This window comes from Lathamus discolor, chromosome 1 (assembly GCF_037157495.1).
Source record: "Lathamus discolor isolate bLatDis1 chromosome 1, bLatDis1.hap1, whole genome shotgun sequence".
NCBI lineage: Eukaryota > Metazoa > Chordata > Aves > Psittaciformes > Psittacidae > Lathamus > Lathamus discolor.
The window spans coordinates 164,170,932-164,193,858 of NC_088884.1; the positions used below are offsets into that span (position 1 = coordinate 164,170,932).

Genomic DNA, 22,927 nt, shown 5'->3' on the forward strand with positions numbered 1-22,927 from the left:
GCGCTGTGCGGTCACTAGGTGTCAGTGGCGGCCCTGCCACCGGCATCAGCGCCGCAAGCTCCATGGCCGGGCCGGCAGCGCCGGAGGGAGCAGCCCCAGAGCGGGGCATGGCCCCGGTGTCAAGGGACAGACAAAGCCCCCCCACCCCCACCCCGGACACCTTCATTTTGGGGTCTGGGCCCAGTGAGCCCAGCAGCGGGTGTGCAGGGTGCAGCTCCAGCGGGCAATGGGGGTAAATGAGGACCTAGACAGCGGTGGAGCAATGGTACCGTAAGGATGCTGTCACATCCCCGGAGCTGTGTCCTGCTCAGGGCAGCAGCACGAGAGGGACGTGGAGCTGCTGGAGTGAGGGCAGAGGAGGCCATGGAGATGCTGCGAGGGCTGGAGCAGCTCTGCTCTGGAGCCAGGCTGAGAGAGCTGGGCTGGGGCAGCCTGGACAAGAGAAGGCTCCTGAAGGGGAGACCTGAGAGCAGCTCCAGTGCCTAAAGGGGCTGCAGGGAACCTGGAGAGGGGCTTGGGACAAGGGCCTGTAGGGCCAGGCCAAGGGGAATGGCTTGAACCTGCCCGAGGGGAGACTGAGCTGAGCTCTTAGGCAGAAGCTCTTCCCTGGGAGGGTGCTGAGGCGCTGGCACAGGGTGCCCAGAGAAGCTGTGGCTGCCCCATCCCTGGCAGTGCTCAAGGCCAGGTTGGACACAGGGGCTTGGAGCAAGCTGCTCCAGTGGAAGGGGTCCCTGCGCGTGGCAGGGGTTGGAGCTGGATGTACATGCCCATCCTGCATGTACAGGATCAGGCCATTAATGCTCCCCTATTGCTCTTCGGCCATCTCAGCCCTTGGGCACTGTGATGGGGCTTTGAGATCAGCTCTGCTTTGAGCAGAGGTTGGATGCAACAGCCCACAAAGGTGCCCCTCAGCCAGAGCCATTTCCTGATGCAATCTGTCTGCTGTGCTCCTTTGGCTTCTATGGCCATACTGCTCATAACGACGGCAATCACACCCTGACTCCTCTCTCCTTTAATGACTGATGTTGGCACCTGGATCTATTTAATTTCATTACCTGGATGCCAGTTCTGCGTGTGTTTAAGGCTTTAAACCCCGTGGCAGGGGTTGGAGCTGGAGGTGCTTTAAGGTCCCTTCCAACACAAACCAGGCTGGGATCCTATGATACCAACAGCAGGAATACTAACCGCTATTGTAATAACAGCATTCCATGTCCCATTCAAGGTTTCCATGCTATTTGGCAGCGTGTTTCACACACAGAGCATCCCAGCCAGCAACACTTCAAGGCATCTTCTGAACCAGGCCTGTCCTTACAGCGTTAATGTGGAGCAGTTTGTGCAGCTGGGCCAGGACTGCTTCTGTTGCTGCTGTTTGCAGAGCAGAGGGCAGACATTAAGCTGGACTTGAGCTCGCTGAAGCATCAAGCCCAGGGGCTTCACAGGTTTGGCCACATCCACCTGCAGACCAAGGGCCTTGTTCTCCAAGGGCAGCATCCCCAGCACCCCATGCTAACAGGAGATGGTGTTTCTTACTGTAAGTGGAGGTTTATCTCTGCAGGAACTGGCCTAGAGATAACTAGAGGTAACTCCTGTTATCTGCTCTCACCCGTATGGGGTCATCAATCAATCAATCAGTCAATCAATCAATTTCCCCACACACACACATACTTTTAACATATATTTTGTCCAGAACAGGTTATTAGGTTATTAAGATTAAAAACCCCTCTAACTTTTGGGGAGGCTGTAATTAAATTTTGGGGGGGGGGGGGGTGTTAATAATTTCAATTGACAAAGGGAATAGTTGAAAATGTGGTTTCCTTCTGGGTCTTTCTGACATTCCCAGGTTTTCAGCTGATCTCTTTCAAAGCTTTCATTGCTCCCGTCCAAATGCTTCAAGCCTGAAATGAGTGCACAGGTTCATCAGCAAACACGCAAGGAGCAGGGGGGGAAATAACCCACACTGCTTTCATATTCGTATTGGCATGTCAGGAATGGAATCATGTGAGATTAAATGACCCTTTTGAGAAATCAGCCTTTTGTGAGCTCTAGTGGAGAGCGGACCCTACTTTTTGACAGCAGGGGTCTTTTAGTGGAAGGAAATGGGGCATTTCTTTAAATTTCTCTTCTTTTTAATTCAATTTCCTCAGAAACACAGATAATGAGAAAATTAACATGAGCCGGCTGCAGTGTGCATTCACAGCCCAGAAAGCCAACCGGATCCTGGGCTGCATCAAAAGGAGCGTGACCAGCAGGTTGAAGGAGGTGATCCTGCCCCTCTGCTCTGCTCTTGTGAGACCTCACCTGGAGCATTGTGTGCAGTTCTGGTGTCCTCAACATAAAAAGGACATGGAACTGCTGGAACAAGTCCAGAGGAGGCCACGAGGATGATCAGGGGCTGGAGCACCTCCTGTATGAAGACAGGCTGAGGAAGTTGGGACTGTTCAGCCTGGAGAAGAGAAGGCTGCATGGAGACCTCATAGCAGCCTTCCAGTACCTGAAGGGGGCCTATAGGGATGCTGGGGAGGGACTCTTCATCAGGGACTGTAGTGACAGGACAAGGGGTAACGGGTTCAAACTGAAACAGGGGAAGTTTAGATTGGATCTAAGGAGGAAATTCTTTCCTGTTAGGATGGTGAGGCACTGGAATGGGTTGCCCAGGGAGGTTGTGAGTGCTCCATCCCTGGCAGTGTTCAAGGCCAGGTTGGACAGAGCCTTGGGTGGGATGGTTTAGTGTGAGGTGTCCCTGCCCATGGCAGGGGGGTTGGAACTGGATGATCTTAAGGTCCTTTCGAACCCAAACTATTCTATGATTCTAATTCTGGACACAGCAGGAAGACACAGCAGTGGATAACACCCCCCTGGCAAAGAGACATTGAGGTATTGCTGCTTGCTCAGAAACCACGGAGCTGCCCAAATCTCTCCCCCTCCGCACAGCCCCATCTCTTTTTTAAATACACTAGATTTTTATTAAGAAGTAAAGCAAATAAATAACACTTAATAAAGGGGAAAAAAAGTTATTTCTATAAATAACAGGCGAGTAAAGTGATATACAGTGTTCCTGGTCAGAAAGAGAGGGAATAAGTTATCCTGAGCTGACGGGACGTGGTGCCTGGTACCTTGGGACAGACCTGGAAAGGCAAAGTGAGAGCCTGAGCACTGACAGCCTACCACACAGACAGGTAAGGGTCAAGTACTTAGTCCTGACCCCCAAAGCCTCCCAGCTGCCAGAACCACAACTGTGACTGCATCGGGAGTTACAGATGTGCTCCCTGTACACTCCAGCTGTTTCCTATGGCACCTGGATGTATAATGAGGAGAGAACACAGCAACAGGGCCAGAATCAGCACATCTGGCCAAGGGGCAGGGGGTCGTCTGAAGCACCAGAGGTGTTGGAGAGCTGCCTTTGTAGAACAGATCCCTGCACCTCGGCCAGCCCCAGTGCTTCACTCCCTGCTGTAGCAGCAGGCACACACCTCGGTGAAGTAAGGCAATGCCACAAGGCAGAGAAACCTCCCCCGGGAACTGCCCTCCAGGTTTGGGAAGTCAAAAAGGGAGCAAAACAAGGCACAGGACAAGAGGAGGCACTTCTGTTCCAGGGGCAGGATCAGACCCTGTGCATCTTATTGCAACAGTAGCCTGTGGGTGGAAGCAAAGGGCTTTCTAGTTGTTGTAGCGGTTTTTGCTATGCTCAAAGCATCAAATGTGAGAGTTAACCAGAAAAAGCCAATCAGGGTTGATTCTCCTCCAAGGAAAATCACAAATCTCCATGCTAGGAGCACACAACCACACACAACACAAGTGAGCCCATGTTTAAACGCCCTTATGCTCACATCCAAAGACATCGTATGATTGTCACCCACCCCAGCTTCTCTGCTGGAAACTGTTCATGGTCCTTCAAGAGCAAACAGATCACATGCTATGTACCATGCCATAGCTATGGCACCTTCAAGTACAACCAGCCTGGTGATGGAAGCCCCAAGAATGTCAGCAAACAGCAGCCCAACAATATTCATGGGGTTCCTCCCAGCCAGCTGTGTAGTCCTGTAGTTCCATCTTTCGGATCCGGAGCATGTCTCACTTGGAGCAAAGATGTTCCTGCATCCCCGGTTTCTCCTTCAGGCAGACACGGCTCAGAAACCACCAGTGGCAGCTGAGTCTCAGGAGCTGTTCAAAGCTCAACATCCACGGTGTCTTCCTCGCGGTCCTTGATGTCGGTGGAGTCCGCGGTGGCAGGCTGTATCACCCCAAACTGGGACAGCTTTGCTGCCTTCTGCTCCATGCTCTGCTTCCTCCACTTGATCCTCCGGTTCTGGAACCATACTTTCACCTAGCAGGAAAATGGCACAACAGCTTAATCCAAGGTCTCCAGGAGCCCCTTTCCAATGCTTCCGAGGCAGGTGTCCCCAAAAAGTTCCTCAAAGAGGGGAACATGCCCCTTCTCTGCTCAGGGCACAGTGCTTGCAAGCAGGAGGTGATGCTATAGAGGGCAGAGTGGTGCTGGGAGGAAGGACATGGGGAGAGGAGGATGCACGGAGGAGGTTCTGGCCAGGGGAGTGAGGAATCACCTCCCCAAGCTCCCTGGAGCCACCAAACCCATACCCAGGTTGTCAGAGGACACAATGAGACACCCATCTCTCCCTGTTCCCGCTCCTACCCTCCATGTCCCCTCCAGAACCACCCTTTGCTCTCCCTTCTCCCCAGCTGAATTTAGATCCCACCACAGAAGATCATGTTGCTCCTCCCTTCCACAAGAAATAACCAGTGGAAGCAGCAGAAACTTACTGGGAAGAGCAGGAAAAAATTGAGATCTGGTATCACAGAAGAACACTTAAAGCATAAACTGTCTCCAGAGGAGCGTAACAACAGATACATTAGGTTAACCCAGCCTGAACCATAAAGCAAGCAACAATTTGTGCTCCTAAATGCTTTTTGTTCCACTTCATGGATTAAGAAAAGGATGCTGTTATCCATAAGCCATCTAAACCCATCTCGCATCCCTCCAGGCACGCGTGGCTTCAATGTCATCTTGCAGCAAGGATCCACTTTGCGTCACATCCTCTCCCCAGTGCCCTTCACAGCAGGTACATCACCACAGACCAGAGCAGAGCAGGATCTATGCCTCCATCCCTTACCTGGGTCTCTGTGAGGTGCAGAGTCGCAGCCAGGTCCACTCGCTCCGTGCCCACCATGTACTGCTGCTTCAGGAACTCCTGCTCCAGCCGCTCCAGCTGCTCAGGCTTGAAGACAGTGCGGACCCTCTTCATCTTGCAGGGCCCCCCAGACCTCCAAGGCACAGTAGGACCCAGTGAGTTGGCTCCTACACAGTGAGACAACTCCAGACCTGCAAGAAAGAAGCAGTGAATGAATGGGTGTGCAGGTTTGAGGCCATTCTTCCAGCCTGCTTCAGCTATAGCTAAAGAAGAGTGGGAGAAAGTGAGAACCAAAAATGAATAGCAGGGATGTCCCTACTTTGTCCCTACCTAGATCATCTCCTCTAGGCTCCCTTTCCAGTGCTCAGATGATCTTTTGAGGTGGCTTCCAACTTATTCTATGATTCTACCCACAGAAACCACCTAAGACAGGTCTGGACATGCAGCGAGACCCAAAGTAAGTCAGCAGTCAATGGGGTGAGCAGGGTTTGATCTCCATCTGTGTATTTGTAACAGAAAATAAAGCCCATTGAGAGCTGCTGAGCACAAAAATCCCATCTCTGGCTCAAGAAGCTCCTAATCACAGATTTCCTTTTGTACATTGAGATGTGTGTGAATCAAAGGCTGTGCTGGCAGGATGAGGCTTTATGAGACATATCTGCTCTTAGGCTGGTGCCAGCTGGTCCTGTGACAGTGCTGGTGGGGTATTGTATGTTAATTGAGTAACTATGGTTATCATCAGGCCACAGCTAGATAGGAGACTGAGACCTGATCCACTTGTTAGTCCTGCTAATGCCTCTGCACACGTATTGTTCGACCTACGGAGACCAGAGGGCTAAAGTCCAGGCTGAGAGAGCTGGGCTGGTTCGGCCTGGACAAGAGAAGGCTCCTGAAGGGGAGACCTGAGAGCAGCTCCAGTGCCTAAAGGGGCTGCAGGGAACATGGAGAGGGGCTTGGGACAAGGGCCTGTAGGGCCAGGCCAAGGGGAATGGCTTGAACCTGCCCGAGGGGAGACTGAGCTGAGCTCTTAGGCAGAAGCTCTTCCCTGGGAGGGTGCTGAGGCGCTGGCACAGGGTGCCCAGAGAAGCTGTGGCTGCCCCATCCCTGGCAGTGCTCAAGGCCAGGTTGGACACAGGGGCTTGGAGCAAGCTGCTCCAGTGGAAGGGGTCCCTGCCCGGGGCAGGGGTTGGAGCTGGATGTACATGCCCATCCTGCATGTACAGGATCAGGCCATTAATGCTCCCCTATTGCTCTTCGGCCATCTCAGCCCTTGGGCACTGTGATGTGGCTTTGAGGTCAGCTCTGCTTTGAGCAGAGGTTGGATGCAACAGCCCACAAAGGTGCCCCTCAGCCAGAGCCATTTCCTGATGCAATCTGTCTGCTGTGCTCCTTTGGCTTCTATGGCCATACTGCTCATAACGACGGCAATTCACACCCTGACTCCTCTCTCCTTTAATGACTGATGTTGGCACCTGGATCTATTTCATTTCATTACCTGGATGCCAGTTCTGCGTGTGTTTAAGGCTTTGTGGGATGGAGACCTGACAGTTTAACAGCTGTAATTGCACAGACAACCACTTTCCTCATTAAAATCATTTCACCTGTCACATCTATTTTCTATTTTAACACGGGGATAATAGCGGGTGTAATTTCAAACGTGAAATACACCCTGGAAACAGCTTTGCCAATTGTTTAACTGTATTTTCATCCCCGTGTGTTTGATAGAAAACATAGATTAACACACAGCTATGGCGATGCTGTCTCCTAAATGAAATAAGAGCAGTTAAAAAGATTAAGAGTAGCAAACACTTTTGGTGTTGGATATTGTAACTGATGGGATTAAAGCAAGAGCTCCTTTACAAGTCAAATACGCGCTGGGCTGAGCAATGTTGAGATCAGGCTCTGAATGCTAAAAAGATACTTAATTTCACGGAAAAGACTCTGAATAGAGGTAGTTCATTAAAATAAACGAGTTTCTTACACTTATAAGAAGTTACAGTGTCCCTCAGTGGACACACAGAGCCTGATGCACCAGCCAGTACCATCATCCATCACCCCTGTGTGTATTTAACCCCCACACCCACAACAAAACCCTCCTTTCCTTAGGTGTTTCCCCACTGAAAATGCAGTTTTGGGGGCCGGGTGCTGTGAAGCACTCGGCAGTTTCACTTCTGTGAGTGATAACTTGTAGGGAGAGCAGAATTACAGACAGATGAGGGCAGGTCTGGAGGAAGAGGGGACCCCACACAACAGCAGAGGGGTTCTGGTGTGATGGAAAAGGGATTTTAAAGGATGAGGGTTTGGGAAATGACAGCGGTTTTCCGCAGGCACGATAAAAACACAGACGTTGTGTTACATTTCTAATACATTAGAAGAGAAACCAATGCAAAGCCACCTTTAAAACGCAAGTGGGGATGGATGGGGTGGACCACCCCTTATCCCCGACCCAAAACCTTCGGCTAAAGTCGGGCCTGAAGGATATAAATCCTGCCATTGGGGTCTCGCTTCACCCGGGCATATAATATTGGGCGTTAATGGTTGATATTAATTATCGATTAATAGAGAGGGGAATCAAAAAGGCGTTAGGAAACTCTTCCCTCTCCCTCCACATTTCCCATCCTTTCGCCCCGCGGCTGGTCGAAAGAACAGCAGCTACAGCCGTCGGGGAAGGAGAAACAACCCATTTCGGGTGCCCCGAACCCCGTTACTGCCCGGGGGTGATGCCCGCACCCCCGCTGCCTTCACAGCCGCCCCCCGACCACGCAGCCCCCGGTACCCCCGCATCCCTCCGCTCACCTGCACTGCCCCGCATGGCCGCGCAGCCCCAGCCCCAGCCCCAAGCGCCGGGTCCCGGCCCCGATCCCAGCCCCAGCCCGGGGCCCGCCGCGGGCCAGTGCGGGGCCACCGGCGCCGGGGGAACGGAGGTGAAGGCGGCGGGGCCGCGGCGCGGAGGGTCCCGGGCGAGCAGCGCTTCGATGTGGAACGGGGTCTTGTGGGGCGCCGGGGCGGGCCGCGGGCGCGGAGGGCTACGCAGCATGGCCGGGCCGGGGTAGCGGCCGCCCGCCCCGCAGGGTTATATGGAGGGCGCGGTGGGCTGGGATGAGCCGCGCTCCTATGCAAAGCGGCAACGGGGGCGCGGCCCCCAGCCCCCGGCCCGCACCGGCACCGACACCCTTTGTTCACCGCACAGACACCCCTTCGCCATCATCCAATTCCATCCAATCCCTTCACCATCATCAACACTCTTTCTTCGCCACTGGAACCCCCCCCGGACATCCCAACTCCTCCGTGGGTGTCCATTCTTTTATTCCATGGACACCCACACCAACACCCACTCCAAACAGACGCCCCCATGGACACTTGCTCCTTCCACCACAGACACCCAGTCCCTTCCTCATTACACCTTCCCCCGACACACAACCCTGCTGGCACCCTCACCTTCGACAATGGACACCCACATGGACACCTGTAGCACCCATTACACTGACACCCAAACCCCCCATGACACCCAAACCTTCCCCTGGACATGCTCCTTAGACCAGCCCACTGCTGCCCACGGGCACAGATATGCCCTAGGACCGGCTGTAGGAGCCCCATCTCCCACCATGCCAAGGGGAGTGTGTCTGTGTGTACCTGCCCGGCTCTATTGGAGGGTGTCCGTGTGTTTGGGATGTGGGAAAAGCACATCAGGAGCTCGCAGGCCAATTGTGCTGTGGGAATTGAACTGTTGGCCTGGTTTCGGTGCCATTCCTGGGATACATCCGGAGCCAAGCGCAGATGTGGTGTGGAGAGCTGCAGACAGCACAGACCCCGCTCTCAGGTGTGCGTGTTCCCAGCAAACACAGTGCCCAGCATTCCAACGTCCACAAGCCCCAGAGTTGCCCTGAAAATTCACTCCCGTGCATGCAAACTCCAGGGAACCTGGAGAGAGGCTTGGGACAAGGGCCTGTAGGGCCAGGCCAAGGGGAATGGCTTGAACGTGCCCGAGGGGAGGCTGAGATGAGCTCTTAGGCAGAAGCTCTTCCCTGTGGCAATGGGGGTAAATGAGGACCTAGACAGCGGTGGAGCAATGGTACCGTATGGATGCTGCCATATGCCCAGAGCTGTGTCCTGCTCAGGGCAGCAGCACGAGAGGGACGTGGAGCTGTTGGAGCGAGGACAGAGAAGGCCATGGAGATGCTGCAAGGGCTGGAGCAGCTCTGCTCTGGAGCCAGGCTGAGAGAGCTGGGCTGGGGCAGCCTGGACAAGAGAAGGCTCCTGAAGGGGAGACCTGAGAGCAGCTCCAGTGCCTAAAGGGGCTGCAGGAAAGCTGGAGAGGGGCTTGGGACAAGGGCCTGTAGGGCCAGGCCAAGGGGAATGGCTTGAACCTGCCCGAGGGGAGACTGAGCTGAGCTCTTAGGCAGAAGCTCTTCCCTGGGAGGGTGCTGAGGCGCTGGCACAGGGTGCCCAGAGAAGCTGTGGCTGCCCCATCCCTGGCAGTGCTCAAGGCCAGGTTGGACACAGGGGCTTGGAGCAAGCTGCTCCAGGGGAAGGGGTCCCTGCTGGTGGCAGGGGTTGGAGCTGGAGGAGCTTTAAGGTCGCTTCCAACCCAAACCAATCTGTGCATCTACAAAACCCACAAACCGGAGTCTCTGGGTTAATAAACATGGAGCAAAAATCCCCTGTGGCTTAATAACAGCGTTAAAGATCTCTGCATGCAGGGACTTGCTGACAATATGCAGTAAACCCTGCCTCAAATGAGGGTTTCCTGACATTTAACGTTTCTTTCCCCTGCCCAAGCCACAGACATAGACCTCATTACAAAAGAGCATCTCTATATTTTTAAGCATTTCAAAGCAAATGGAAATTATGGGAATGGATGGGCAGGATTATCCTGCTCATGAGGAAGCACCCTGGGGCTGGCTGGGGGATCCTCAGGGCAGAGGATGCCTGCAGGAGATAAAAGAACCCCTCAAGTTTGCCTTTTAAACCCCTTTTCTTCTGCCTTTTAGCATCCTGTCTTCCACAGCGACTTCAAACTACGTGAATAAATACAGCTGGGGCTTTATTGCTCCTTATCCAAACAGCCAGCCCCAGCCCTGTGTAACTCTGTGCTTAATTGAAATCACACGTTCAAAGCTGGGCAAGTGCCGAAGCCTCTTCCCAAAAAAAGCCACCATGGAGAAGGAAAAAATCCACAGGGATTCACAGCTTCTGGCTTTGCTTGCACGGAGGTGCTGTGGATTAAAGTAGGGGGGTCGTTAGACAAGGGCTTGATTTGTTTGATTAAAATCCTGTTAAATCTCTTTTCCTCTTTATAGCAAGTCGTGGCTGCTGCCGTAGTTCCCATGGGAAGAGGTGTTGGAGATGATCAGGAGTAGTTTTCCATGGCGAATATGGGGATGGGCAAGCTGACAGCAGAGGAGCATGATAGAGCAGGGTGCTGTTTGCTGCAAGGATGGTTGCATGGATGGATGGGTGGATGGAGCAGTGCTTGGGGGTGCTGGGTGAGGAGAAGCTCCCCATGACCCAGCTTCAGTGAGCGCTTGAGCCCAGAACCACCCCCCCTGTGCTGGGTGCACCCCCAGAACGTGAGCAGCAGCTCAGGGAGGGGATCCTGCCCCTCTGCTGTGTGATGGGGAGACCCCCCTGCAGCCCTGATCCAGCTCTGGGGCAGCAGCACAAGAGGGACGTGGAGCTGCTGGAGCGAGGCCAGAGGAGGCCATGGAGATGCTGCGAGGGCTGGAGCAGCTCTGCTCTGGAGCCAGGCTGAGAGAGCTGGGCTGGGGCAGCCTGGACAAGAGAAGGCTCCTGAAGGGGAGACCTGAGAGCAGCTCCAGTGCCTAAAGGGGCTGCAGGAAAGCTGGAGAGGGGCTTGGGACAAGGGCCTGTAGGGCCAGGCCAAGGGGAATGGCTTGAACCTGCCCGAGGGGAGACTGAGCTGAGCTCTTAGGCAGAAGCTCTTCCCTGTGAGGGTGCTGAGGCGCTGGCACAGGGTGCCCAGAGCAGCTGTGGCTGCCCCATCCCTGGCAGTGCTCAAGGCCAGGTTGGACACAGGGGCTTGGAGCAAGCTGCTCCAGTGGAAGGGGTCCCTGCCCGGGGCAGGGGTTGGAGCTGGAGGAGCTTTAAGGTCCCTTCCAACCCAAACCAGGCTGAGATTCTATGATTCAATGGATGGATGGACAGGGAGCCAGAGGGACAGACAAGCAGCAAAATCCCTGACTTTTTCCCTTTGGCTTCTCCCACTTGGCCAAATTCTCCTCCTAATGATGTGCCCCGTGTCCCATTAGTACTGTGTGCTCAGCTAATGCTTTTTGGGCTTGAAAGCTGGAAATTTTCACTCGCTGGTAATGACTTGGGAAATGTAGCACCCAGCAGCCAGGCAGAGCAGGGACCCCCCCTCCCCTCCATCCCCATCCCACCCGCTCCCAGGAGAGCAGGACTTTGCTGCAGGAGATGAAAGATGGGCTCTGATCCTCTTCTTTTTAGCGCTGCGGGCTTGGGTTTGAGGGGTTGCTTTTATTTCTTCAGTATTTTGTATGATTCCAGTGTTGTTTGTCAAGAGGGGAGAACATGAAAGGGGAGGGGGAGTCCTTTAGGGGAGGGTAAACCCAAATCCCAACCCCAAACCAAGCCCCCAGCCCTTTGTAAACATCCCCCCTGAGCAAAGGGAAGGAGGTGAAAAGCATTTCCTGATAACTCCATTAAAGAATGAGGCTGCATTAACATTCCAAGTACCTCGACAAGAGATGAAAGTGGGGAACTTGAGTTCAGCCTCTCCTCGCTCCAGATGTTATTATGGGCTCCCTGAAAAGGGGTTTTGATTTCTTTTTTTGGCCAAGAGACAAAGATGTTGCCTACTTCAAACGGGGCTAATTGATGCTAATGACTATCAGATCGAGTGGGGGCCCTTCTTCCCCCCTGCAAAGGGGAAAGAGCCGCATTTTACAATCCCCTCATAGAAAACACCCCCCCCCCCGGCTCTTCAAACCGGGTTCTGCTTTGGGCGTTTGTGTTTTCTCTTTGGCCGCTGCTTTTTACCCCCCCCCCCCCCCCCCCTTTCCCTCCCTTCATCTTTTCTGTCCCCTTCTCCTGGGCTCCCCGCAGCTCTCACTTGTTTGCCCATGAGAAATTTCACACCTCGGCTCGGCCGGGATTGCCTGGCTCCGTTTCCAGCCCTCTCCCGGCCTCCAAAGCAGCCCAGCGGGCACAAGAAGTGGAGGAAATCTCCCCAAAGGCCCAACAAGCACACGTGAAAACGTGACAGGGATTTGGGGCCGCTGTAATCCAGGGCATGAGTCCTGCTGCAAGTGAGGAAACGGCTTCTCCACCCAGAGCATCCTTTCTATCACATCCTATAGGGAGAAGGTGGATCCGTGCTGCTGCTTAGGCAGGCGTGTGCTGGTGGATAACCAGGATACCCAGCCCAGCACTGCCATCATAAGGAGTCTGGAATCACCATCTCATGTCTTTTTCTCTCAAAACCATAAAAATTAGCTTAAAAATGGGATTCTGAACGTTAACATTTAGCCTTGTGACAGATTTTTGCAGCCTTTTCTCCTGTGATAATCCATAGAAATAACCATGGGGATTACAGCAGCCTGCTCTAGTGGAAGGTGTCCCTGCCCACGGCAGCAGATTGGACCTGGATGAGCTTTAAGGTCCCTTCAACCCAAACCATGCTGTGATTCCATGCTAATCCAATAATAAAAAGGCAATGAGGACTGTACCTAAATCACGTGGCTCCTGGAGGGGGTGATTTGCCCTTTTCCAAACTGGATCCCACTGAATCCTGTAAAAAGAGAGGAATTTGCCTTCATTGCAAAAAAAGGAGCATAGGTTTCTCCCTGGAGGATATAGAATCCGAGCCTGGTTTGGGTTGAAGGGACCTTAAAGCTCACCCAGCTCCAACCCCTGCCACGGGCAGGGACCCCTTCCACTGGAGCAGCTTGCTCCAAGCCCCTGTGTCCAACCTGGCCTTGAGCACTGCCAGGGATGGGGCAGCCACAGCTTCTCTGGGCACCCTGTGCCAGCGCCTCAGCACCCTCATAGGGAAGAGCTTCTTCTTTATATCTAACCTGAACTTCCCTGTTTCAGTTTGAACCCATCGCCCCTTGTCCTGTCGCTCCAGTCCCTGATGGAGAGTCCATCTCCAGCAACCTTGTAGCCCCCTTCAGACACTGAATACAGACTAAGTGATACATATTCACTTACAGAATCAGTACAGAATATTAGTAATACAGAATAAATGATACATATCTGTTTCTTCATCATAAAGTCTAGAAAAGAGAAGTAACTCAGGGTAGCAGTAATTGTGTGTGCGGGGTGCTGGGTACTGGGGTGCTGGGTACTGGGGTGCTGGGTACCGGGGTGCTGGGTACCAGGGTGCTGCTCTGCCTTGGCTTTGCCACCTTCAGCCAGATGCTGGGGAGCTGCAGAGCTCCAGAGCAAGGTGTTGCTATCAGGAGCCCTTGGCAAACCCCATCTCTCCTGTTTGCAGCCGGATCCAGCCATAGTCCACTTTTCCTTCTGGATCCTCAGCCACTTGCAGCGTGTCCCATTATCAGTCCCAAGCTGTGCTGAGGACAGGAGCGATGGCACGACGCTGTCTGCACTTTGGGGGTCTTATACAGCAATGGGAGCCCTTGGTGTAGGTGACATGAGTGTGGCCAGCCCCATGTGTGCCCCTGCAAGAGCTCCACACATGACAGCCACCAGCTCCAGGGATATCATAGGATCACAGCCTGGTTTGGGAAGGAAGGGACCTTAAAGCTCATCCAATTCCAATCCCCCGCTGTGGACAGGGATACCTTCCACTAGAGCAGCTTGCTCCAAGCCCGTGGTTGCTTTGCGGCTGAGTGCTCCCCACTTTGACCCACTGCGAGGCACTGGTGAAAGCAGGTATCAGCATGGGATGGACGTGGACTTGGGAAAACATGAGTTTCCTTAACTGATGTTATCCCACACCCTGGCCTGCAGAGGAGACCACCCTGATCCTCATCATCCCTATCACCTTATCCCATCTTTTGCTTGTCAAACCTCTTGGGGAGCTGATTCAACATGTCCATGCAATGGAAAACCTGCAGAATTCCAGGCTTGCGCTTTGTGCTCCGGGCGGGAGCATCCTTTTTTCCGCAGCCCAGACAGCCAATACACACCACAGCCACCCTTCAGACACTGCTCCCGGCTGCATTGTCAGGTTAATTTGGGATAATGGCCTGCAAAGCACCTCAGCCCCATCCAGGTCTCATTAGCACTTGATAATATCAGGCATCCTGAGAGGAATTACAACTCTTCCCCCTCCTCCCCAAGGCACGGAGCCCTGCACCCATGTCCCTGGGGATGGGGACAGGACCTGCTTCTCTTAATGCCAAGCTTATGGGGCAAAGCACCTCTCTCCCCATAGCCTCAGGGATTTCCTGTCCTTCGTCACCCAGGATGATATGGCAAGATCGGAATTCAGCTGCAGTGAGACCAGCCAGGGCTGGGGCAGAAGTCATGGGGACATGTCCCCAGTCCGAGCAGTGTTGTTCTTTATCACATCTGGCCTCTTATCTCAGCCAGATGTGAAACGAAGGAGCGGGACCTGCTGCATCCCAGCATCCTCATCCTCCCCGGCTGCTGGGAGCCTGCTGTCCCTCCAAATACAGCTTGGGTTGAGTCCATGATGGGGCCGTACCCAACTGACAGCAAAGCATGGGTGACCCCAAAACTCAGCCACAACCCTTTGGAGGATGCTCCCCTCAAGCCCAGACCTGAGCATCCTGTTCCCAGGAGTTGCAATCGCGAGTATTAAGAGCATCCCGAAACCAGGCATTTAAAATTAATTGGGAATTCCGAACAAACTGAGCATTGAGGCAGCCCCGGTACGGGCCCGAGTGCAGGATCAGCCCCTGCTCTTGCAATTATCTTCTTTCTCCCGCATTGTTCTCTCCTAATGAGGAGCCTAATGACCAAAGGATGGTTCATAAGTGGTTCCCAGACTCTCCTTGCCCAGGGCAAACACCGGCTACAATAGGATCACAAATTGTAGGGAGAAGCCCCGGCTGATCACATCAGAAACGGTGCAGGGATTTATCTCTCTGCCTTAACAATAACAGTATGTTCTTAATCGCCACTCCAAAGGGACAGCTAGCAGGGGATCTGCCCGGCCTCATCATTAAAACCTGGCAGCATCTTTGCTAGCGCTGCCCCTTTGTTCATCACGTATTATTCCAATGCTCCGGCCCCGTTAATTCCTCTCCATCTTATTAAATCAATAGAGAGGCAGTGGGGGAAGGATGAGGCAGAGCAAGGGTCGGATCCGGCTCGGCTTTTGGCAGGGATGTGGAACGGGATCAGACCTGGCCCGCAGGAGTTGAGTGATGCCATCATGTATCCATGTATTCCATGTCCGAGGCTATGGTGGGGAAACTGAGGCACAAGAGCATCCCAGCACAAGTCAGCCCCAGGAGGAGGTTTTAACAGGGCTGGGGAGCACTTTATCCATCTGCCAGTCCCAAATGTCCCGGTGAGATCCCATATTCATCCCATTCCATCAGGAATTACTTGATTTAGTGATTTAATCAACGTTTAAAAGTCAAACCCCACCGTTGCAAAGGGTCCCCAGTGCCAGAGCCCCAGTGCTCCCCCATGAAAGCCCAGCCTGGGCTGGCTTTGCCACAGGGCTGAGGGCTTTTGTGCCACAACCCGTTCGCAAAGGGGGAGATGGTGCAGCTTGCACCCTCTTTAGGCTGTTTCAAAGCAGCTTGCTCCACAGAAATGAAGCAAACTGGTTTCTGGCAGCTCCTGCCATGAGCACGGCTGAGAGCAGACCTGGGAAGGGATTTCCTCCCAGTCTGCCCAGTTTACATCCTGGTCCAAAGCCCTGTGTTTCTTTTTGTAGCATTTTAAACCCCAAAGGTTTTGGCCCATGCAGTGCTCACCCCATATGAGGGGTCTCTTTAGCTGCCTGGTTTCCCACTCTATTTCCAGGCAGATCATCCCATTTCACCCTTACTTTCATGGAATCCCAGCCTGGTTTGGGTTGGAAGGGACTTTAAAGCTCATCCAGCTCCAACCCCTGCCACGGACAGGGACCCCTTCCACTGGAGCAGCTTGCTCCAAGCCCCTGTGTCCAACCTGGCCTTGAGCACTGCCAGGGATGGGGCAGCCACAGCTTCTCTGGGCACCCTGTGCCAGCGCCTCAGCACCCTCCCAGGGAAGAGCTTCTGCCTAAGAGCTCAGCTCAGTCTCCCCTCGGGCAGGTTCAAGCCATTCCCCTTGGCCTGTCCCTACAGGCCCTTGTCCCAAGCCCCTCTCCAGGTTCCCTGCAGCCCCTTTAGGCCCTGGAGCTGCTCTCAGGTCTCCCCTTCAGGAGCCTTCTCTTGCCCAGGCTGCCCCAGCCCAGCTCTCTCAGCCTCTCATGCTTCCAGCTTAGAGTCTAGTGCAAGGGATCGGTGCTTTTACTCTTTGTCTGAGCAAGGGAACTTGGAACAAGCTCACCCCAGAAAGACTGCAAAGATGGGATGCTTTGGCATTTCCTCCCATTGCTCGTGATGTCTTGTTTTATCCCCACTGAAACCAGGCCCTGTGGAGCTGTCGGAGCTGCCCGGCAGCCTCGGGAATGTTATTTGATGTTTCAATCTGGAATTAAAGGGGAGGGGGAAGCAGGGAAACACTCCCTGACCATTTAACAAGATTACACGATGAGATGGAGCCTGGAAACACGCACGGCCGAACCGGTGCCCCGTGTCCCAGCTAGGGCAGGGCTTTGCCTTGAACCTCCTTGGACCATCCTCTGCACATGATAATCCCATTTAGCACACACACACCTCGCCCCCCCAAAAACCAGAGCATGATGGGGCATCAGAGGAGGAGAACGGGGTTCCCAGCTTGGGAAGGGATGGAAAAGGTGTCTGGAAAAGCGGCTGGGGCACAGGGACTGGGGGGCTGGAAGGATCCTGCTGCTCCAGCATCCAAACCTCAACCCTCCTGAGTAAACTCAGCTGGTGCAAACAAGCCACGTCCGTCGCCATGTGCTCAGCAGGAATAATCCTGGCAGGAAGGAGAGCAGGGAGGGGGACACAGAGGACCTGTGTGCTGCAGTTCCACCCCCCCCCCGTTATCCGGGAGAAGGGATAACTTCCCCTATCTCCATCCCATCCCATTTACACAGCCACCCATTTGCACCTATTCACCAGCACCCTGTTCACCCTCAAATCATCCGCCCATCCATCTTATCCACAGGCAGACCAGGGTGAGCAAACAGCCCACCCTGATGCATCCACCCTCCTGTCTCACAGCCTGCCTGTCCTCCTGCAAGCCCTTTCCTTATCTGTGGAGCTGAGATGTGCTGGGGAGGACTCAGCATCTTGAGCAGATATCCCTTATCCTCTTAGTGAGGCTGCTTAATTCTCACTCCCATATAATTATCTGCCACTAAAATCCAACTGGTGCTTTACAGACAGGTGAAAAATAAGCTTTCCTTAAGGGGGCAATGGGATACACAAGGATCCGGAAGGGACTTGTGGTGTCTTTGGGATGAGTATGGGGTGTGGGTAGGGACACACAGCTCTTCCTCTGCACATCTTTCCTGTGGGGTGAGAGGAGCCAAGGCTCTGTCCCAGCCGGGCTGATCCGACCCAAGGCCTCTTGGAGCATCTCTCTCCCTCATTTGCCATGGTGCCAAACCGCTGTGGCTGGGTTCGATCCCAATCCATGTGTCCTGGTGGAGCTGCTGGGCACTGGACTGAGGTGCAAGACCTGCACTGGGCAGGGAGGTGTCTCCAATGGGAGAAGGAAGCTGCATTCCTAACCCCTTTCCAGGGTGCCAGGGCCGGCTGGGGCTTGGAGAGCATAAAATATCCCGACCGCATCCAGCTTTTCCACAAACCATCAACTCCATCCCATTATTAGGGCCAGACCAGAGGGTCTGGCCTTTCTCATCCCCTCTGGAGCAGTCATCAGCTGCTTTGTGCTGCAGATACCCTCCCTTCCCACCCCGAGGAACCTCAGATCATGGGTGAGAGCCTTCCTCTGATCCCACAGTCCTGTGGCAGGTAGGAAAGGCAACAGAGCCCAGTGCATCCCCTGGGACCAGCAAAACCCTCAAGGATCATCACCCACCATGGGAAAAGCCCAAGGTGCCAGAGGGATGCGACCTGATTTAATTCATCTTCAATCAAGCCCAGCAGCTTTAATTAAAGTCATCTTCCCAGTGGGACACTGCCCGCAGAGGGGTCCGAGGCCGGCAGCCGCTGGGGAGCATCCCCTGGAGCAGGGATGTGTTCCCTGCTGCCTGCCCCGGAGGAGCGCGGCACCGATCCAGCTCCCAAGGGATTAAAGGTGTCCTGAGAACAACTTAACTCTGGCAATCAGCTCGGCCCCTGGCTGGGACATATTAAACATCCCCCTAAGCCCTGTTGTCTCGGGGCTGATTGCAATAAACCCGCCAGCATGTGAGATTAGGGGGTTAAAGCAGCAGACATGGGAAGACACCGGCACAGTTTGGGCTCTTTGAGGGCCGCCGGCTAATCCCGGCTCTGAAAACAGCCGGGACAAAGGGCAGCTTCCCTCACATCATCCCCTTCTCCTGGCACATCCCCTTCTTCCTGCGCTGTTCCTCTCTCCTTGCACTGTCCCCTTCTTGCATCCCCTTTTCCTTGCACTGTCCCTTTCTCCTGGCATCATCCTCTTCATATATCATCTGCTTCTCCTTGCACTGTCCCCCTCTCCTGGCATCATCACCTTTTCATTGCACTGTTCCCTTTCCTTCCATCATATCCTGCTCTCATTTCCTCACCCCCTTCTCCTTGCACTATACCCCTGTCCCTGGTATCATTCCCCCCTCCAGGAACCATCCCCTTCCCCTGCTGTTGCCCCCTCTTCTGGCATCATCTCCTTCTCCTTGCAGTGTCCCTTCTCCTTCCATCATCACCTTCTCTTTGCCTCATCCCCTCTCCTTGCTTCATCCTCCTCCTCACACTGTCCCCTTCTCTTTGCACCATCCCTGTCTTACATCACCCCTTTCTCTTTGCACTGTCCCTTTAACTGTCCCCTCTCAACCTGCATCACCTTTCACACTCCTCAAAGAAACCCTCCCTTGAATCCCTTCTCCCTCCAGCCCCAAGAGCAGAGCAGACATGGAGGAAAACCGCTGTGGAGGAGCTGGTGCCTGGATGAGCACCCAATGTCCCCACTGATTCTCCTACGTAGGAGGCCCAGGGATGCTGGGACTCACTTGCTTTGCATCCTCGCAAGGAGCATGAGGACCAAACCTGTTGGATTCCAGTGCCTAAAGGGGCTGCAGGAAACCTGGAGAGGGGCTTGGGACAAGGGCCTGTAGGGACAGGCCAAGGGGAATGGCTTGAACCTGCCCGAGGGGAGACTGAGATGAGCTCTTAGGCAGAAGCTCTTCCCTGGGAGGGTGCTGAGGCGCTGGCACAGGGTGCCCAGAGAAGCTGTGGCTGCCCCATCCCTGGCAGTGCTCAAGGCCAGGTTGGACACAGGGGCTTGGAGCAAGCTGCTCCAGTGGAAGGGGTCCCTGCCGGTGGCAGGGGTTGGAGCTGGAGGAGCTTTAAGTCCCTTCCAACCCAAACCATTCCAGGATCCCGTGTGCTGTCCCTCCTCCTCCTCCTCCTTCAAAGACGAGCCCACGACTTGCATAAATAATTTATTTCCCACTCCGGAATTCCTTGCTCCCATGTATATTAGATCCGCCCCTTGCCAACCATGATACATCCATGTAACACACGGAAAAGTGCCCCCAAGGGGCCATTCAGCAGCTCTTTGCCACAGTCTGTGCAGGTGCTGTCCCTGATCCAAGGCAGCATCCAGACACACCGTGTCCTCCATTGGGAAGCCCTTGTCCTCCTCCCCATGGTGGCCCTGCGAGTCCAGGCTCCTCTATGGAGTGGCCAAACCCATTCTGCCCAGTTGGGTTGTTGCTGATCCAGGCTTTGCTTCCTCCACTTGATCCTCTGGTTCTGGAACCACGCTTTCACCTTAGGAAGAGGCAAACCTTGGCTTTCAAACCTGGTTTCTCCATGGGCATGGTCTGCCAAAGCCCCATAGCTCACTCAGTGCCCACTGTGTCCCTCAAGATGCAATGTGATCCCTGTAACCCCTGAGCTGAGCCTGCATGGGCGAGTCGAGATCTGCCAGTGGTGTGGGTCCATCCTTTAGATGGACACGAGCTCAACCCCTCCTCATGGCCGCTTTGTGCCTCAGTTTCCCCACCTGGCACCCGTTCCGTATGAACTCTGTGCAGTTACTGCCCTCATGGCTGAGGGACACGGCCCAGATCCCACCTATTCCCACACAGTTTGGGATCCCCCTTGGACCTGCTGGTGGGGCAGCTGGAGATGGATCTTACCTGCTCCTCAGTGAGGTGCGAGGAAGAGGAGAGCAGCCGCCGCTCCCTGGCCACCGTGTTCTGCTGCCATCAGACCCTGGACCTGCTTGGCTTTGCCTCTCTTGGCTTTGGAGATGGGCAAAGAGCACTTGGACATCAGGAAGCCTGGAGGTGAGGGAGAGAATGGGGGTCAGGGTGGAGAGGAGCCCTTGGAGGGGTCCCTTTTAGAGTGGGGTCCCCCCTTGGAAGGGATCGTCCCATTTGGATGTGGTCCCTTTCAAGGGGTCTCTTCGAAGGTCCCCCATTTGCAGAGGGTCCCCTTGGAGAGGTGGATGCAGGTCCCTCCTGGAGAGAATCCCTTTGGAGGATCCCACCATGAGAGGTGGAAGGAGCTCCCCCATTTGGAGATGTCCCCTGAGAGAGGAGAAGGGGCTCATTTGGAGGGGCAGAAGAGGGTCCTTGTTGGAGCGGTCCCGCTGGGAGAAGGCAGAGGAGGTCTCCCATATGGAGACATCTGAATGAGAGAGGGGGACAGGGGTGTCCGCCTGGGAAGAAGTCCACATGGGAGAGAGGTCCCCCATCTGGAGAGGTGGCCAATGGTCTCCTTGGAGATGGAAGGAGATCCCCCATTTGGGGGTATCCCAAGAGAGGTGTCCATGGGTCCCCCTGGAAGAGATCCCCTCAGAAGGGTCCCCCTGGAGACGTGGATGTGGATCACCCCCCTGGAAAGGTGAAAGGAGATCCCCATCTGGAGATGGCCCCATGGAAGAAGCGGCTTCAGGTCTTTGGTGGAGACAACCCCTTTGAGGGAGTCCCCTTGAGAAGGTGGAAGGCAACCACCATGTAAGAGATGACCCCATGGGAGATACGGATTCAGGTCCCCGTTTGGAGACATCCCCAAGGGAGAAGTGGATATGGGTCTCCCCAGAAGTGATCCCTTTGAGCAGGGTCCCCCATTTGGAAAGGTGACCTAAGGTCCCCCCTTGGAGAGCCAGAAAGAGATCCCCAGCTTGGAGATGTCCCCGTCAGGGGCTGTGTCCATCAGGGGTTGTCCTCATGGGAGAAGTGGATATGGGTCCCCTCAGAAGAGATCCCTTTGAGCAGGGTCCCTCATTTAGAGAGGTGACCTAAGGTCCCTTCTTGGAGCTATGAAAGGAGGTCCCCAGTTTGGAGATGTCCCCATCAGGACTTGTTCACTCTGGGATGATCCCATCCACAGATGTCCCATCAGTGATGCCCCATCAGGGATGTCCCATCAGTGATGCCCTATCAGTGATGCCCTACCAGGGATGTCCCACCAGGAGATGCCCCATCAGTGATGCCCTATCAGGGATGCCCCATCAGTGATGCTCCATCAGGGATGCCCCGTCAGTGATGCCCTATCAGGGATGCCCCATCAGTGATGTCCCATCAGTGATGTCCCATCAGTGATGCCCCATCAGGGATGCCCCATCAGTGATGTCCCATCAGGGATGCCCCATCAGTGATGCCCCACCAGGGATGTCCCACCAGGAGATGCCCCATCAGTGATGCCCTATCAGTGATGCCCTACCAGTGATGCCCCATCAGGGATGCCCCATCAGTGATGTCCCATCAGAGATGCCCCATCAGTGATGCCCCACCAGGGATGTCCCATCAGAGATGCCCCATCAGTGATGCCCCATCAGTGATGCCCACCAGGGATGCCCCGCAGGCTGCAGCCGTACCTGCAGCCCCGAGCCGGGCGGTCCAGGCGGGACGGACCCCGCTGCAGTTGGCGGTGGCGGGGCCCGGCGGGAGCCGCACGTCCCTGCAGCCCCGCGGCGGTGAAGTCGCTGCCCGGGGCCGCCGGGGCCGGGGCCGAGCACGGCGGGGACCGAGCCCAGGGCCGGCCGCTGCCTTTGTACGGGCGGGGGCCCGGTCCGAGCGGAGCGCGGCGGGCGGAGGGGACCGGATGGGGCGGGCGGGAGCGGCGGCATCGCCCGGGGCGGCGGGGAGGGCCCTGTGTGCGCCTATGGCCCCTGACGGCCGTCGGGGTGTCCCCTCCGTGGCCCTCTGCCACCGATGGGGATGTCCCCGCCGTGCACCCCTGCCTTCCACGGGGATGTCACCCCGTGTCCCCCTGCCATTGACTGGGGTGGCCCCTCCATGGCCCTTTGCCCTCCATGGGGATGTCGCCCCCCATGTTCCCCTGCCATCGATGGAGATGTCCCCCCACATATCCATGCCTTCCATGGGGACGTTCTTCCTATGTCCCTCTGCCATTGGCTGGGGTGTCCCCCCTGTGTCAACCCTGTCCTCAGTGGGGATGTGCCATCCATGTCCCTCTGCCTTCAGCTGGGGTGTTCCCCCCTCCTTGTCCCGCTGCTCTCCATGGGGATGTCCCCCTGCCCTCAAGAAGGATGCCTCCCCTCACATCTTCCCTGCCCTCCATGGGGATGTCCCCTCTCATGTCCCCCTGCCCTCAATGGGAATGTACCCCTGTATC

At 55.0% G+C, this 22,927-nt stretch overlaps 1 protein-coding gene across 1 annotated transcript; it reads right to left on the reverse strand.

Annotated features, from left to right (window-relative positions):
• Window positions 1-2,891: 2,891 nt before the first annotated feature.
• Window positions 2,892-8,184, reverse strand: LOC136007452 (homeobox protein not2-like). Its single transcript, XM_065665329.1, has 3 exons — window positions 7,944-8,184; window positions 5,130-5,338; window positions 2,892-4,324 (listed from the first exon to the last, which is right to left on the reverse strand). Exons 1-3 carry the CDS (start codon window positions 8,182-8,184, stop codon window positions 4,166-4,168), a joined length of 609 nt encoding a protein of 202 aa, XP_065521401.1. The 3' UTR covers window positions 2,892-4,165.
• Window positions 8,185-22,927: the final 14,743 nt, after the last annotated feature.

Excerpts from the sequence above, each read along its gene's own strand:
- LOC136007452 (XM_065665329.1), bottom strand. The coding sequence starts at position 8,184 with ATGCTGCGTAGCCCTCCGCGCCCGCGGCCCGCCCCGGCGCCCCACAAG. Across the intron at positions 5,339-7,943 it reads GGCCATGCGGGGCAGTGCAG|GTCTGGAGTTGTCTCACTGT; the intron begins GTGAGCGGAGGG and ends TCTTTCTTGCAG. Across the intron at positions 4,325-5,129 it reads TGCACCTCACAGAGACCCAG|GTGAAAGTATGGTTCCAGAA; the intron begins GTAAGGGATGGA and ends TTTTCCTGCTAG.